Consider the following 17,434-nt stretch of genomic DNA (forward strand, 5'->3'; position numbering starts at 1 on the left):
CGAAAATATGCTAACTGCAGCTTTTCGTGGCTGACTGAGGCATCTGTGGAGATAACAGTGTGATGGCGGTATTTTTCTAAGTGATCAGAAAAAAGACGTTTAAAATGTTTGCTGGCATATATTTCAACTGAGAAGGGAAAATATTGTCGTAGTGAAAATCCACTGCGGCCTGCGTTTCATCAAACCACTGCAAAGAACTCAGGTTGATACTGATTGGTGTTAAAAGTTTCTGTGTTACCGTAACTTGTGGTTATTTATTGTGGGGCCAATGATCAGATAAAAATAGGGTTGGTTGTGGAGCAAAAATTGCAGGAATGACTTCAGAAGCCGGGTCTATCAACCTGGCGAAAGTTCGTACTGTGAGTAGCTGGAAACGGGAGTTTAAGTCGGGGATATAGGCTTCCAGGTAGCGTTTGAAACTAATTTAGGAAAACCAAGACAGAGGCGTACAGCACGCCTTTCAAATAACAGTAAAGGGTGAAGTTTGTAGTTTGCACTTCTAGAGCACAGAACACAATAAAATTAAATCATTAGTCTCGCATAGTCTTTGTAGAGAAACAGTAAACTAATGCGACACATTCTTAACTTTGCTAATACGTACCAGCCCCTCAAGAGCGCGTTCTCCTTTAACCAAATTGTTTTTTATATGAAGTCACCAATCCAATGTTGGGTCATAAGTTGCACCTAAATATTTTACCGAATCTAGCTGTGGAATTTGGTCGAAGCGATGACCTAAATAATTGTGCAAAGGTGTATGCGGGCGAAGTACAAACACACCACATTTATTGATATTAAGGGATAAATTGATACGGTCCAGCCAGATTTCAATCTGATCCAAATATTGCTGCAGAGAGTGGTATAGGGCATGCGTATTCAGAGCTGAGGCGAAAAAAGCTATAGCGAAAAAAGCTCCTCTACCTGGGGAGTTCAAAGACATGACTCTTCACGAACTCGTCCTTAGGTCCACATGAACTGCGCCTTAGCTTGAACTTAAACCTTGGCAAAACCCAACGCAGAATAGCCTCACCGGTGTTGAAGACGCAGGCACACCACAAAAAGCAGGAACAGCAGCCGAGGTGGGAGCAACGTTTTTCTCTTCTTCTGTCGCGATGCATATAGCACATACCCGTATCTTCATCTCCATATCTTCTTCAAGACTGCTACAATATATTCTCATCTCTCTACAGAAGCGAGAATAACATAAGCTGCGAGGAGCCCGGAGAAAAAATACAGATATTCGTCGTCATGTCTGTCCGTCTTCGGCTAGTTTCGCCCTCCATCATCGCTAATGTCTGTCCCGGCTGCAATATCTATGACGTTGATACCTCGGCCCATCTACATGCACCATGCAGATGCTGAAGCCATGATGAGAGAGAGAGAGAGACTCTTTAATGGAAAAACAGAGAATTTTGCCGGCGTTTAGATTTCGCTGGCATGCTACTCTGTGTGAGTAGGGGAATTCGTTAGGGAAAGATTGAAAAAAGAATGGTGAGGGAAATAATAGAATTGAAGGTGGAGATAAAACACGGCCATTAAATACGTGTTAAGGTGCTTCGTGGAGTAATGATATAAAATCGAATAATGAAATGCATGACCCGACAAATGTGCTTATAGAGTTCACAGCTTGCCTGAGGGAAACATGCGAGGTGAATTTAGTTTGTCAAGGAGTCCGATGTCTTTCAAATATGTAAATAAAAAGTTCATCGCGAGTCTTTGTGGCCTAGGGCAGGCTAAGGGACCTAAAACACTGTTCATTGTTAAAGGCAGTGGGGAGAGCTTCTCCATGCTGTGTTCATAGTTTGCACGCTCGTCAGCGTACGCAGTGCACTTAAGTAGGATATGTTCCACAGTTTCAATCGAGCCACAGTTGCCACAATACGGGCTGTTCATTCCACCGAAACGGTAGCGCAATCCATTTGTGCATGCACATGTTTAGACGAAGTCGGTGGTAAAGAGTTTCTAGTTGGCGAGGATATTTCGGAGGAAGTCTTGATTTTAGATGTGGGTCAATAGAATATTGAAATTGGTAGTGATGCGTCGGCAAGCTCCAAAGTCGATACTTTGTTTCGGAAGCAATTCTTTTAGCCAGTTGGGATGCATCAGATTTTGTGAAGAAGGTCGCCTAATGTATCTTTGATGTTGGTGGCCTTTGCTAGCCGCTTCATCTGCTTTTTCATTGGCTTTAATGCCACAGTGAGCTGGTATCCACTGATATGTTATGCAGTGGCCTGCGGCAATAGCTAAATGATGAAGATACCCGATGTCAAAGGAAACAGGATGATGATTGTTTTTATTCAGCATGTTAATCATGATTTGCTGAGATGCTTTGGAATCAGTGAAGATAACCCATTTTCCGGGAGTTTGGCGCAGGATATAGGAGAGAGCTTCTTTAATGCCATGGAGCTCAGCTGTCGTAGATGATGTCTTCCGCTGCAGCCGGTGATGCTGCAGCAAAAGCCATGATGCTTTTGCATAGATCGGCTTCTACCTCATACGTCGAATATAAATAAAAAGCCTGGCCCGTACCTGCAACATTGCGCGCAAGCTTTTGTCCTCGCAGCCTATCGATCACACTGTTAGCCGTTATAGGACTACATCTGGGCCCGATATTTGACATAGAGGAATTGGCTCCGTCTATCATTAGTTGCGCAAATACATCACAGATGCCCACGATTCAGAATTCCCCACTAAGTACTGCGCCGCCTCACGTTTGAAATGTGCAGCACAAGTAGCGAATGTGCAAAGTGACGGCCCCAATGCGTTCATATCTATCTAGTTACACCATGCATGTGAGCACAGCAAGTGGAGAATAGACAATATTTATTTCTTAAAAGTCGACCATATATACTTTCAGGTAACATTCGTTTAGTAACATTACCCTTTACTTTGTATTTGTGTCCAATGGCGCACCCAGAGAAAGAAACCCATCAGCGAACAATAATGAGCTTTTCGCCGCCGTCTCGGTAACAGTAAACATGCGCATAGCCTCGCCGTCATGAACTACTCATGGTGACATTGACCACGTGCTTCCACAATACGGCAGAAAAAAGCAAGTTCTGGGCATGACTATGAAATGAAAACAAGTAGCAAGTTCGGTTTATTTTCATAATTGTATATTCTACCAGAATGCGCAGCGTGACTCCGGACGCATGGCAGCGCCAGCGGGACACTCGAAAGCTTCGGAAAATGCTTCCATGTTCTTGAGCGGCACTTTGCAGCGGTCCGCCCAGGGAGCGTAATGTTTGGCTTGAGTAGCGTTCGCATTGGCGCACCACTTTGCGCATGAGGCAACGAAAAAAAGCTGCTCGGCGTTGAGGTCACGAAGTGTTGAGCGGTCGCCGTGGCCCAAGAAAGCCTGGTAGGCGGACACCACGCCGGAGAAGTCGGCCACGTTCTCGGATAAGGCCGTGTCCTGCGACACGGAGACAATGGAAATCCATTCGCATTCGTATCTTGTGAGCTTGGTCTGAGCTTAAAGTGCAGTCGGATTCAACCCCTTTGCTTTAAACATATGTCCGGAGTGGAGTGTACAAGCGATACCATCGTAAACGTTGTCACTACTAGGAATATTCACGCACTATTCTTACATTGAGAAATGAGCTGCCGTGCGAGCAGTAGCGTGTGTACACTGACATATCGTTATTTGGGTTTCATATAAAAATTAGTATTGAATAATTTCAAGCACTCGATATACGTTTTAATGCATGCGATGAGCTAATCAACTAGGCAGAGAAAAACAATGTGACACAAAGAAAACAAAATTGAGACGGGACATTCAAACACCGCCTTTAAGGGATGGTGCGACAGCGCTGAAAGGCTCCCGTTCATGTCTCCCCTTACGGATACTGGTTCACGTACATGCACTTTACCAGTTACTGAATCACCCCTACGTCCCCAGAAGAAACGTCTTCTGAAGAAGCGGCAACTAGGAAAAAACGTCCTCAAGGCCAAAGCCGGCCCTAAAAAGATTTCTTCCGGAACTCACATGAAAAAAAAAAAAAAAAACAACAACACACATTTTATGCCATTCTTTCTTGGCTTTGAGTTAAATGTATTCATCATTTGAAATCTGCGTCCTCTGGGGGCCTGAAATGCTTATAAGAACTGTGTAAAAGCGTGGAGCCATCTGGCGTTTTATACGTTGCGAGGTTCCGAGCTCCGCAGCTCGTTAGGCAATCATATATGGCAGGTCTAATAAGTTTAGTAACACTGCTCACTTAGAAAGGTGCAAGCGGATCGGCGTATGGTAGTCTCGGAGAACCGTCCAAAGCAGAAGACGTCACTAGAATGACTTTCAAGACCTTCTGATGACGAGGTTCAACCGTTCTTCTGATGCTGGTGTAGAATTGTAATAAGGGTGATGATGGTATAAGCATAACGAGGCTTAACGGGTCGTGCATCATGGACATATTAAAGCATCGCCCCAAGCTTCTCCGATAAATCCGGTTGTCAGCTCCTCTTTTCTCCGCAAACAAAGTGAAGACGAGGCGCTGTCACGGGGGTATTACCGCTGCCCTAATTTTTTTTTCATGAATGCCCGCATCAGTTCAATGTTCGCGGTCAATTACAAGCCGACAAGTGAAACCACTGTAATAAAGTTAACATGCATCATTCATCATTGCAGCTCGCCACGGGGAAACGTAGTCTATGTCCTATAGCACAAGACTTAGCCCCGTTCGGGGACATTTTTTCCTACTTCGCCAATAGGGACATTTTTTCCGGAAACGTTTCTTCCGGGACAATTGCTCAGGGGACGTTTTTTCAGGGGACGTTTTTTCCGGATTCCGTACGCTCACATACCCTTTAGCGAACAGTAGTAAGATACTACGGCACAGGTAGCACCAAACAGAATAATATCTTTTAAAAGTGTGATATAAATTGCCTGAATATTGCCTAACGGTTTTTGACATAAAACATTAGTAGGACATTCATAACGGTATATTAATGATGACTTTTGAATGTCACTTTAATGTTTTACAACTTTTTATCTTCTTCTTGAACATTATTTTAGTGTTGCAAAAAATGTTCTTTTAATATAGTCTATCTACACATTAAAGTAATGTTCTATTAAGAACTAATAAACAACACAGCAAACATAGTTCAAGTACAGAATACCAGCACTTTTGAACTTTTTCTCACATTAAATGTGGATTTAAACAAAAAGTCTGTGCAAATAACAAGTTGAGATCATACCTGCCATAGAGTGCATGCGTAGGCCGATTATTTTATTAAGAAGCTTTGCTTATCAATTGGTCGCTATCGCTCGTGAGGCACCCCTCAGTGATGAATATATAATATTAACTTTATGCTATTTGTTCAGAGGCGAGTGCACAAGTTATGCTGCGTTATGAAGATGTGCTGTACTGTGGTCTTTGCAAATCATTCAAGTCCTGTGCCATTATGACTAGTGCGCCAACATGCTCTTGAATGATTGCTTCATCATTTTCAAGAATGATTCATGTATGTTGTATTCGCGTAATATTTGTGTTCCTGGATTGTTCTTGGAATGAAGTGCCAAGGACAGCCGCTACTTCGTTCCACCTGGTTGATCCTACCCGGGCTAACTGAAGCGGCAATACATCCGAGGTGGAAGGAAGGGCAAGTGCGATGGGTGATGATTGGTGCTCGAACGCTAGCGACGAGTGCTGTGCTGTGGTTCGGCGGAGTCACCATCAGTTATGTGCAAGTGTCGATCAAATATCCAATCGTCCTGCCTAACATCCAGGCGCTCTCGTACTCAGGCAGGAAAACACAGTGACGCAGAAGATTTTTAATTACAAGAAGTGTGCCGGTCTCGTCTCGCGTACATATAATTTCAAAACACTCTTTCTTTCACCGTGTTCCCTTTACAACATATCGTCCCCATCTCGACATATGACCGTATAACGTGCTCTGGTGCCGGTCAATAACGTCACAGATTAGGTATTCTTGATATGAATCCACATTCGCCAAAGATAACAACCACAAACACACATCTACTGATATCCATTCGTGAAGAAAGCTTGGTGGTTGGAATGCGCCCAAACCCTCCCATCATATGCGCCCTATCCTACCCAGTGAATGACTGGATGTCGTAATGAATTGTATGCCCAGACTGAAAAGCCCTGGCGCTTCCCTTTCCGGTAGAGTGGACTCACGTCCGTATTTCCATGCGATCGACGAAGACAGGCCAGCCGCTCCCCGTACTGCTCCCGGGATCGGTTGGACCACCAGTTCCGTTGGTGCCCTTGGGCGTCGTAAAGGCTGCCTTGTAAATCGAAGGCGTGCGTGATCTCGTGACCAATGACTGCGCCCAGGCCGCCGTAGTTGACCGCCTTGGGCAATGCTGGCGAGAACAGTGGCAGCCGCAGAATCGACGCCGGTATATAGATCTTGTTTCGGAAAGGGGCGTATCCAGCGTTCGTCCGCACGACTGGAAAACTGCAGCGTGGGAAAAGGAGTAGATGTGGCTGAATTGGTTGACTTTGTAGTACTAGGTACGCTGCTGACCTAGCACTGCGAATAGGCGATGGATATAAATATGATGTAAGCCCTCAATCCTCAGCAGCATTCCAGGAAGTAGTTTGATGGCAGGCACATATTATTCTTTACACTCCGAATCGCTGCTTTTAGAGAACGAAGCAGGGGCGGATTGACAGTGATAAGGGACCGGTTCAATAAAAATTGGGGGGCCCTTATAGCTCCATCACAGTATCCGCCCCATGTTGTTATGTTTGAGATATTGACGCGTTTTAGAATTTCCTACACAGAACATACGCCATATTTACTCAAAGAATCTGGGGACTATTTATGAACATTGTCTGAGCATAACCTTTTTCGCCTAGCACACGGATAGACCGGTGTCTAGACAGACCTCTCCTAGGAAATCGCAGGACACACAACATTCCCTCTCAAAAATCATAACGCGAATTCATGAAAAATAAATTCCTCGAGTGGTTAATTTTTAAGGCAGTGTTTCCACAGTAACTGCGATGTTATGTTCTATATGCTGACGTAAAGTATAGCAAATAATGTTTATTACTCCAACGCTGTCATTCTGTGGGGAGAGGGGGGGGGGGCAATTTTTTTTATTCGAAATGATGGCGCCTGTAGAAAGTGACAGCGCTTCTGAAATGTCACAGAACTAAAGCTTTGACACGCTTAAATAATCAGTAATGTATAGTCGCAGACAGAATAACTTGGACCACGCTTCCGCACTCCATCGCTTCCGTTCTGTTATGTAATGTGTTTTCTGCCTTCAAATGCAAAGGCCAAAATAAATATTACAAGCGTATGCAACAAGAATGCATTATGTTTCGCTAATTAACGCGCCAGAAGACTGACTGTCGAAGCGCGGTTCATACTCTTCTGTGCGCGACTGTACGCTTACTACAGGTTTTCCACATTTAAACAGACGATATATTTATGTTTTGCACATCATTTGCACTTTTAAAACAGAATTGGGAAGAACATTCGCACGTATCACACGCCTTTTCTCATTCCACGGAGAAGCCACCGCCGCCATAGACGGTAGTCGGAAAATATAGGGTGCGCACTTAAGTTCAGAATTTAGGTGTATTATAGGACAGCATACGTGTACTTTTCTTTTAAACCTGTCATTTCTGCCGGGAATCGAGCCACTATCGCTCCGTTCACCAGCTGAACATGAACCACTACTCGACGCCGGGCTCATGAGAAGCAGATCGTAATTCTCCTTGTCTAGCGTGGGGATGACAGCAGCGATGACAATAAAGATGCAGCCAGTGATCGTATTAATGACGATAATACCGATGCCAGCCCTTCAGTGGTTAGGACACTTGACTATTGGGCCCAAGGAGGCGGGATCAAATCTCGGCCACGGCGGCTACTTTTCGATGGAGAAGAAAATCGGGGCACCCGTGAGCTGTGCGATGTCAGTGCAGGCTTTTTTAAGAACCCCAGGTGGTCGACATTTTTTGGTGCCTCCACTACGGCAACTCTTACAGCCTGAGCCACTTTGAGACGTTAGACCCCATAACTAAACAAATCCAGTGCCGATTACTATCACGATCAAGTTAATGGTAACAGTCCTTTAAAGTGGCTTTCACCTATTAGGCTCTTCAGCAGACTTAAACTCAGTCGCGTACATTCTTATAAAATGTCTGCACTTTTCGTTACACTTTGAAGCAACTGAATAAAACTATAAGCGTTTTCGAGCCTTTATCTGGGAGTATCTTGAAGAGCAATGACCTGCCTGAGAATATAGCGTCTTCCCTCACAGCAGACACACATTAGTAAGGCGGCTCTCAGCTTTGAGCAGTCATAATCTCTAACTAATAATTTATTTATTTTGTCACAGTTTTCACTGCACACGCTTAGATTAATAATACACAGCTAACCTCCCCAGCAGTAATGGCAGAAGTGATTTGGTTTACCAGCGGGTACGAGTTGATCCCAACAGAAAGCCAGCAGAACCCGTTTGATTCCACTTGGCCACCAACTGGGACTCATCGACTTTCAACCGGTAGGCATATAGAAGCACTTAATGTCAGTTGAGTACCAGCTGCGACCAAATGAAATCAACTGAAACCAGTTAAGAACCATAAAACTGTTTTCTATATTTTTCATCTGCCTGGGTGAGTACAAAGTTTTGTACTTTTACTGGCGAAATATGAGGCTGCGGCTTTGGGATTAAACAAGTGTACGATGCGATGAACAGCTCTTGAAGTATTCTGCTTTGCAGTACCTAACCTATAATTTTAATCAAAAAAAAAAGCCAGGAAGACGCGTTGACAATTTTTTTTTTTTTTACCAAACCTCTAAACATGCCATTTTTTTCAGCTCCCTAGGGGCCCCTAAGAACGGAGGGTCCGGTTCATATGAACGCTTTGAACCTTTGATAATCCGGCCCTAGAGCGAAGCTGGGCTGCCATTCATTTGGTGTATGTTGCTTGGATGAAAAATGAAATGTTTGCTAGACACCCTGATGCACAGTGAAGTTCATATACTGCGCACGGATATGTGGTTACTCTTGCTTGGTGTGCTCACGAGTTTAGCGCTCATAGAAGCCAGAAAGAGAACTAAAATTGCAGTTTACGGAAGAAATGCTTCACAAGGGTTGATATATGCAAGCAATATAGGTTATTGCCTGTTGCGTCGCTTGTAAGGAAGTTGCTAGTAATAACCGGCACGATCTTGAAATAACTGGCGATACTCACTAGAAACTTGAACGGTTGGTTATCCGCCAGGCAATTGTCTTCCCCATGGCCTCGAGCCAGGGCAGAAAAAAGTTTTTGCCGACAGTAGGGTACGACCGGTAGACAAGGTCTAGTTCCTTGTCTGAGCTGAAGAAGGTTGGATACCCAACGTGCAGTTTCATGGCGTTCACCTTGTACATGGCGGTTGTTTTGGTGGCTTTGTCCAACCAAGGTGCAATGTCGATCTCTGCCATTATGGACTTTCGAATGTCGTCCACCATCTCTCTCGCCGCAGACACCGTGTTCTGTGGCACTTCTTTAAACAGGTACCAAGAGAAGAGCGGAACCTCCATGGCTTGCGCCACTGCCGATAGGCACGCTGTAGTTAGGTAATCTGCTGCGTAGAAGACGGTAGCCAGCTTGCGAGATGAAATCGGCAGTAGGGTGCGAACCAGTTCCCAAGCTGCCAGGAGGTTCAGTTGTTTCCCCAAGTAGGTATGCAGGCGGTTGAAGTACGTCAGGGCAGACTCTGTTACCTGCGCCAAATGCAGTCGGAAATGGTCCGGTCACGGCTAATTGTTTCTTGACAAACTTTCATTTAATTTCTCTGGTACAAGCCAATTACGAAGGGCATTTTGTGAAGTTAGCAAAGGACAGCTGAAACGTTCAGTATATTCACATTTGCGATCATTATGTGAAGTAACAAAATTCATTTGGCGGAAGATACACCGAGCCCAAAATCGGCGGCCCAGTTTCGATTGAGACAAAGCGCAAAGGCGACCGTGTGATGTGCGATATTAGTGCACGTTAAAAATTTCCACGTGGTCGGAATTATTCTAAAGTCCTCCGCAAAGACACTCCTTTCACTTCTTTCCGCTTTTACTCCCCCCTTCATCCCTTCCCTGACAGCTTTAGTAATAGCTCAATTACCGTAACGATATGCTTGCTTTTCCGTGTTTTTCGCCCCGATATTTTCTTGTAAGGCGAATTTCACCATAAAGTTTTAACCAGTGAACCTGGCCTGTGTTTGTGCATTGCGTGTGGAGGTGTCTGGAGCCACTATTGATTGCTTTTACCCTTTGTACTGTTATGTCGACACACCACACCGATGACGGGGCCGGCGGAGGCACGGTGGCTCACGAATGACGATTCCACTCTTCCTTTTGTTCTGGGAGGCTCCCCACATCTCTTTTCCCCTTTCCTTTTTTTCTTCCTTTTTCTCACTTTTACTCTCTTTCACAAACTAGAGGGGCGCTACTCGTCTTCCCACTCTAGAATCAATCGACAGTTTTCGAGACTATACGCACGTCTCCCCCCTTTTCTTCTCGTGAGTGGGATTTCGGTGTGCATGCGCATTTCCTTCATTTTCGCGCTCTGTTTTAAAGGGACCTGTATGTCTTCCTGTAGGATCATTTTAACAAAGAGCGGTGCTCGATCGAAACGTTGAAATATATTCAATGTTGTGTTTCTTTAATTCCTCATGATTTATATTGACATGCAATTATGATGCGATCACCTGTTTGCTACATAGCACGTTGATAAATCTAAGGTTGGTCGAACTTTTAGAGCCCTCCAGTAAGGAGTCTCCATAGCCTGAGTTGCTTTGGGTCGTTAAACCCCATAAACCGAACGAAATCATGAAACATTCTAGGAGAACTTTGGACCACTAAAGTGCGATGAGGCGAAAGCATCTGTTGCGCGGTGATCCGAAGCCCTCCTCAGGCCACTATGGCCACTATATGCCTCTAACAGCAAGTTTGACGATTTGGGAATGCACTATAATTTCGAAGAACATAGCGAAGCTATGCTCGATTCCCAGATCAGAAGACCTAAACAGACCCCAAGACGGGCCGTGCTCTCCTTACGAAACTCGGATATCCCTTTACAGACGACAATAGCGCACAAACCAAAAACATCGCACCAGAAATCAGGAAAACGTTTAGAGTCAGACCGCTGCCCAGGAATATGGACCCAGGCCCCCGCCGCGGTGGCGCAGTGGTTACGGCGCTCGACTACTGTTCCCAAGGACGAGGGATCGAATGCCGGCCTCGGCGGCCGCTTTTCGATGGAGGCGAAAAGCAAGGCGCCTGTGTGCTGTGCGATGTCAGTGCACGTTAAAGAACCCCAGGTGGTCGAAATTTCCGGAGTCTTCCCCTATACGGCATCTCTCATAGCCTGAGTCGCTTTGGGACGTTAAACTCCACAAACAATATGGACCCAGACAATCATGACGGAGGAAGAACTGCCAGAGCCAAAACCCCTGAAAAACTCCTGAACCGAAAGCATTTCGGGATGTACGTCCACGCAGCGAGGTCCAAATGCAGAGAGGCGACTGCAGCTGCGGTCACGGACTCTCGAGGCAAGCTCATATACGGAACAGCTATACACGAACCAAATGCACCCAGACGGCGGAAGAGGTGGCAATAGCCCTAGCAATCTCGGAAGCAAACCGAAGACAACAGTTACTGGATAGTCTCGGACTCGCAAGCCGCCTGTCGAGACTTCCAAAACAACAGCATTCAACGCATAGCAAACAAGTTCCTAGCCGGCCGGCCAGAAGGAACAGACCCAAGTAGGCAACACACGTTCGTTTGGGTCCCCGACGCTGGGGTAGAGGGTAACACTAGTGTAGAGGCAGTCGTCCGAGGGTTCACTAGCCGGATGGCGGAGCCATCTGTAGAGCCTTTCACAACGCAAGAAACATACGGGGAACAATACGAGCGTGTAGGGAGAGGCGTAGAAAGTACGCACTTCCACATGACACACTAAGCAGAGAACAAGCCACTTAGGCGCCTACAAACACATATCCAAACCGAGCCACAAGATATGGCCAACACAATGCCAAAGCGAATGTGCCTGGTGCGGAGACATTGCTACACTCTACCACACAACATGGGGATGCAGGGCTAGTCCCATAATGCCTAAAATAAATAGCTGTAGTCCTGGGCTGTAAGAGGACCTTGTAGCCGACTCGGACGCGCAGCATCTGCTCATGCTGGTGCGGCGAGCCAGAGCCGCTGCTGAGGCCAACGGACTCTTGGACAAAGTACTGCTGACCATTGCTCTTTTCTAACCCACTACTCCTAACCCCCGATTCTTCCCAATGAAATTTATCAATCAATCAATCAATCAATCAATCAATCAATCAATCAATCAATCAATCAATCAATCAATCAATCAATCAATCAATCAATCAATCAATCAATCAATCAATCAATCAGTCCACTACGGTACCTCTATCTCTCTTTTTCACTCCCACCTTCCTGCTTTTCCTTACGGATCGGTTAAGGTGTCCGCGAATTGTGACAGATCGCGCGTCTTTTCGCTCTTGTAAACCAATTTTAAACGCCGCTGATGCCTACTGTACTGCGTCTGCTTTTATATGCTGTGTGGTGCGGCTTTCTAGGAAGCGCGTAAATGAAAGACGTGGCATGGACGCCTGGATCGAATGCCCGGGGGGTCAGCTTCGTATAGACCAACATCGATATATACGACGTAAGCACAATGCGGTGGCGCTTCTGCCGCCTGACTGGGCCGACTGGGGGTGAAAATAGGCTTAGCGCTCATAGGAGTACATGGAACCGAAAGAATTTTAAAGTTTTTTTTTTATTTCACGTTGTACTTATGATGTTATTAGACAGAGTAATCATGAACGTCCTAGAACAGGTCGTGAAAGTATTAAATTTCATTACTGAGGCGAAGTATCTTTAAAACACTGCGAAACGTATGGGGGTGCAAGTTGGCAGGGAGATCCATCGAAACACATGCGAACCGAACTTACTGCAACGTTTTTCCCGTTTCGAGGAACACTATAAGTGATGGCCGCTCTTTAAACGTTGGCCAGCGCTTTGAAGAAGTGTATAACAAAATATGCTGCTTCATTGCGGAGGCAATCTACTTTTAAAACCCCTCGTTCTCTAGAATCTTAGTTAATGCATTGCGGCAGGGCGGCCCATACAATGTATACGTAAAGAACGGTTCGCAAAGGAGCTGACTTAGCGCCTACGAAAGTAGTCGTATAGTTAAGTGCTGGTGCATTCTTTTAAGACCATGAATATATGTATGCAACAACATTTCGCGTCTGACATCTCTGTAAAGCATATTTGTCAGTAAATATGTGCGGCGCGTTTCCAGACGAACCCCCACTTCTAATAGGCGAGTCGCCCATGCGGCTTTTTTGTTTTGCCGAACGTCTTGTACCACGCCCCAACGTATGTTGCATGGCGGAATTGAAAAAAAAAAATATAAATGTGCTGGCGACGAACATGTGTCGCGTAAGGCAGTAGTGATGCCGTTGAGACTTGTTTCATTTTGTATATTGAGGAATAAAACACAAAATAACAGGCACGGCCTCGTTCCTTTCTGAAAACATCGATCGTGGCAAAGTAGAGGCGCTAAGTATTAAAATGAATCCATATGTAGCTGCGTCGCGATACATGCGTGTGGTGAGCAAGTCTTCAGCAAGCAGTTTGAGAAGATTTATATTGCGACGTCCGGGCACACGCTGAATGGTCTGCGCCAAACGAAGAGAAAAAAAGAAGAGAGAGACAAGGAAAACCCACACAAAGTGCAGAACGATATATGAGAACCATAGTGATGCCACGGGGAAAAAGAAAAAAAAATAGTTGACTAGCATGTATGCACGTTGATGACCTTGCGTTATTAATGACATCATTCGAGGGACGGCATACTACGATAATGATGACGTCATCATTAATTTAAATGCCCGGCATACAGCACTGACAATGTCATAATTTATTTCTAGGTACGGCATACACCACCCATGACGCCATCATTTACTTCATGGTACGACATACTACGCCAACGATGACGTCATCAAAATAAAGTGTTACGGACGGAATGACACGATTGTAGCCGCTAGAATGACCCGTTAAAGGCTTTCGCTTTAAAAACATAGGGGGACACTTTCGCTTCGCTGTTAAGGGTATGGAGTATTACGTGTAAGGTGTACGGATGATGTTTTCACATTCCTAATTTTGTAATTATTTATTTTTGAATGTTTTTACAGCCCGATACCGAGCGTCAGCAAATAGTGGCTTTCGATTTTAAACATTTTTGCACCTTTGAACACAGTTTAAGAAATTTTTCAAAAATATTTCAAAAATTAATTGATCAGTTACATACTCTAGACTTTCTTAATTAGCATCATCAAGAATTGCTTTTTTTCCAGGGAATTCTGTCATATTTGAAGCCATTTTTCATTCCATTTATTAGCAAATAAATATTTAATTGCAGTAATTTAATTAAATCATCATAACCTGTCACACACCAATTATCATTAATCACTAGAACCACTAAACACCATGATACAACTTTCTTTCGCAACACCTTAATTATTTCTTACACGACCACTGCGCTACTACTTGACGACGACGGAATTTTGGCCGAAATAGCTCTATAGATCATTTATTAATAATTTTTGGAGTTTATATGCATTTCTCATGCCTGCCCAGGTGCATGGAAGAAAAATAATTATAAAAAATGGCTGGCGGCTTAGCGATGGTTAGACCTAGAGTGTACGCGGTAGCTTCACTCGCGTCTCCTCGGACTGTTTCAGCAACGGCCTGACGCGCTACGCGCTCTCCCTTATATACGTCGTCACAATGTGACGTCAGTTATCCCGCTATACCGCACCATAAGCCCGAGACATAGTTCATCGCTTTGGCGTTTGACCTTAACCTTGACCATTGCTCCCATACGGGGTGCGACACCACAAGTGTTTCGTGGTTTGACCTCTGGTCCACTTGAAGGTCATATTACTGTGCATGGAGATGGCGTTACATCGCATAGTGAAGCTTTTGCTTCAAAAGTAGGAGGATGCTTAAGTTCGTCCTAAGAGTTGACGCGATAGAACCTGCAACACCATATTGTGATTTCACAAATAAAAAATTTGCGTGATGAAATAACCTCATTTAAGAAATAGCATTACTGTGACATCAATACGTACTACAAACACTCATTAGTTGGCTTACGCAACAAAACACGTTCTCTAAGGGTCCATATAACATGCTCGGTACCTACAAACCTTCTGACCGGTGCACTGTACACGCAACTGGCATGCTGAAGGTCTGGTTAGAACTTCAATGGGCACATATGCATTCCATTATACTTCTATTTTCTAAAATCCCTTTAAATAATCTCCTGTTAAAATTGGCTTCATTTGGGATCGCCCGCACTTCGCTAGGTCTATTTGAAATTGGGGTATTTGAAACTCCAGCGCGAGGTCACGTGGTTGTGCCGCCATGACCCTGTCGACCACCAGGATTTTTCCCAACCACATTCGAAAGCGCCTCGGGGGCGGAGCGAGCAGTATACTTTATAACGTAATATAACGTTCTGGGAATATTTCAATTGCCTTAAATTTGCTCCAGATATTGCATATTACTTTTAATGAGAAATACGCGTGTGCAGGTTGGCGCTGCGTCTTTCTTACCTGAACTATATCGTTCGCGTCATACACTCCACCGGAGTGAGTGGAGATAAGGGATACCCAACGTCCTTTCGGAACGTTGGGCGTTGTGGCATCCAGATTAGCCATGGTTAAGAATCCAACACGCTGTGCCATCGCCACGTAGTGGTCGAAGAAGTAGACTCCCATGGCTATGTTTTCAGCACGAATTATGTTCTCCGACATCTCGAGAGCCTGTTTGGATAAAGGGTGCAGTCCAAAGGCGAGCATGTGAGTCTGGTAGAAGATGCCCAGCGGCGAGTTCTCTCTGCGCTTGCTCATCCAGAGCAGCTGTGAGCTGCTCATCGCGAGAACAAGAATGGGCTTGCGTCGAGAGAGCCTAAAGTCGGTTAAAGACAGTTCTAGAATGATGGCGATGTTGTACTTGAAAAAGAGCATAATGATCTTTTCCAAGACATCTGCATCCGCATAGGAGCTCAAGCCCAGGCCCACAGACTGTACGAACTTGTACAATGCAACTGTTTCGTCCGTGCTGCTACCGGCACAGTTCTTGTAGAGGGCTGCTGCCTTCTGTGCGGCTCTCTGGTCCCGCGATGGCCATGATGAGATAGTATCCAGTGTTTGGATTAGCATTTTGTACATCTGCACATCCATCTGCAGTAAAACTTGGCCTGCTGGGTGCTCGTATTTACCGCACACGTAGGTGTAGAAGTCGTCACACGGGCGTACTTCCGGCTTCATGATGACCTCGAGCATTTTCTCTGCGTTGGCGCACTCGCTGCTCTGGCAAAGGGGTCCAGGTGGCAAGGTCGAGTTCAAGCCACTTTTATGCTCTTCGGCTAGAAGGAACCACACGAGGCTTAGCCCAGCCGTGAGGGTTACAAGGGCAACCACGACTGCAAAACATCTGGGGTACTGCTTTGAGTCGTTGTCTTGGCTTTCCTCCACGATGAACTCGGTCGACATTCTGGATTCTTCTGCATGCAAAGGTTGTCGTCGCAATGCTGTTAACTCGAAAACTTTCCCACATGAACACTTGTCGAGCAAAACAAGATGGCGTGCTATGAAAGCGAATCGTAAACGCAAAACATTTCGTTTGCGGTGGCAAACAGAAGCAACATGGAGAGTTTGTGTAACCACGCCTATATGATAGCGCCTTGGGTGGGCGTTTTAGGAGAATTACTCCCACATTAAGAATATTCTAACCTTGGTGAGTCGCCTAAATGTTAGAATATTCTACATAGGAGCGCTTTTGAAGTTCGTCTAGCAAGAAAGCGTATAAAAATTGTGTGACTCCTGATTTATCAAAGCCCTGCCCACCGCAGTCTCAGGCCCATAGTTGCCAAAATTTCTAAGGACATTTCTCCAAGATTTGCAGAGACCATCTGCAAACCGGTTTTTCTTTACTTTATTTACCTTCGCCTTTTTACTTATTTCCGGTTTGCTTCTTTTCCTGCCTCCTTGCGATAATGGCTGTATATTGCGTTATGATATCTGATTGAAGAACGCCATAGCACATCGTATTTCGACTACATTTTCCAAATATCCCCCCCCCCCCCCCCAAAGCCAAGCACAAATTCAGAGTGAAGGTTGTACCCACTGCAGGAGGTGGGCATCAGGCGACGCTACAGACAAATCTGTGCAAAGTCCGCATAAGCTCCATACTTGTGGGGGAACGTTCTGGCAGTAAGAGAGACACAGTAGTTTGCCCACTTCTATATTATTTATCACCACTCTCCCCTCTCCACCCCCTCTGCTTTTGTCTTCTTCTTCCTCCCGCTTCCGGGTCTTCCCTTGTAGTTCTTTGTTACCGTTCTGTCCAATGCTATTCTGTACAATTTCTTTGCGA

The 17,434-nt window shown here is 45.2% G+C and overlaps 1 protein-coding gene across 1 annotated transcript; it reads right to left on the reverse strand.

Annotated features, from left to right (window-relative positions):
- Window positions 1-3,118: 3,118 nt before the first annotated feature.
- LOC146178046 (endothelin-converting enzyme 1-like) lies at window positions 3,119-16,551 on the reverse strand. Its single transcript, XM_084581673.1, has 4 exons — window positions 15,667-16,551; window positions 9,177-9,691; window positions 6,138-6,420; window positions 3,119-3,412 (listed from the first exon to the last, which is right to left on the reverse strand). The coding sequence occupies exons 1-4, from the start codon at window positions 16,549-16,551 to the stop codon at window positions 3,119-3,121; spliced, it is 1,977 nt and encodes a 658-aa protein (XP_084437799.1).
- Window positions 16,552-17,434: the final 883 nt, after the last annotated feature.

This window comes from Amblyomma maculatum, chromosome 10 (genome assembly GCF_055883805.1).
Source record: "Amblyomma maculatum isolate TAMU_Amacu chromosome 10, ASM5588380v1, whole genome shotgun sequence".
Taxonomy (NCBI): Eukaryota; Metazoa; Arthropoda; class Arachnida; order Ixodida; family Ixodidae; genus Amblyomma; species Amblyomma maculatum.

Bases quoted from the DNA above. Each gene is read 5' to 3' on its own strand.
- LOC146178046 (XM_084581673.1), bottom strand. From the start codon at position 16,551: ATGTCGACCGAGTTCATCGTGGAGGAAAGCCAAGACAACGACTCAAAG. The intron at 9,692-15,666 runs GTATCCCTTATC...CATTTGGCGCAG, and splicing joins ACGTTCCGAAAGGACGTTGG to GTAACAGAGTCTGCCCTGAC. The intron at 6,421-9,176 runs GTGAGTATCGCC...CCCACGCTGCAG, and splicing joins ACCAACCGTTCAAGTTTCTA to TTTTCCAGTCGTGCGGACGA.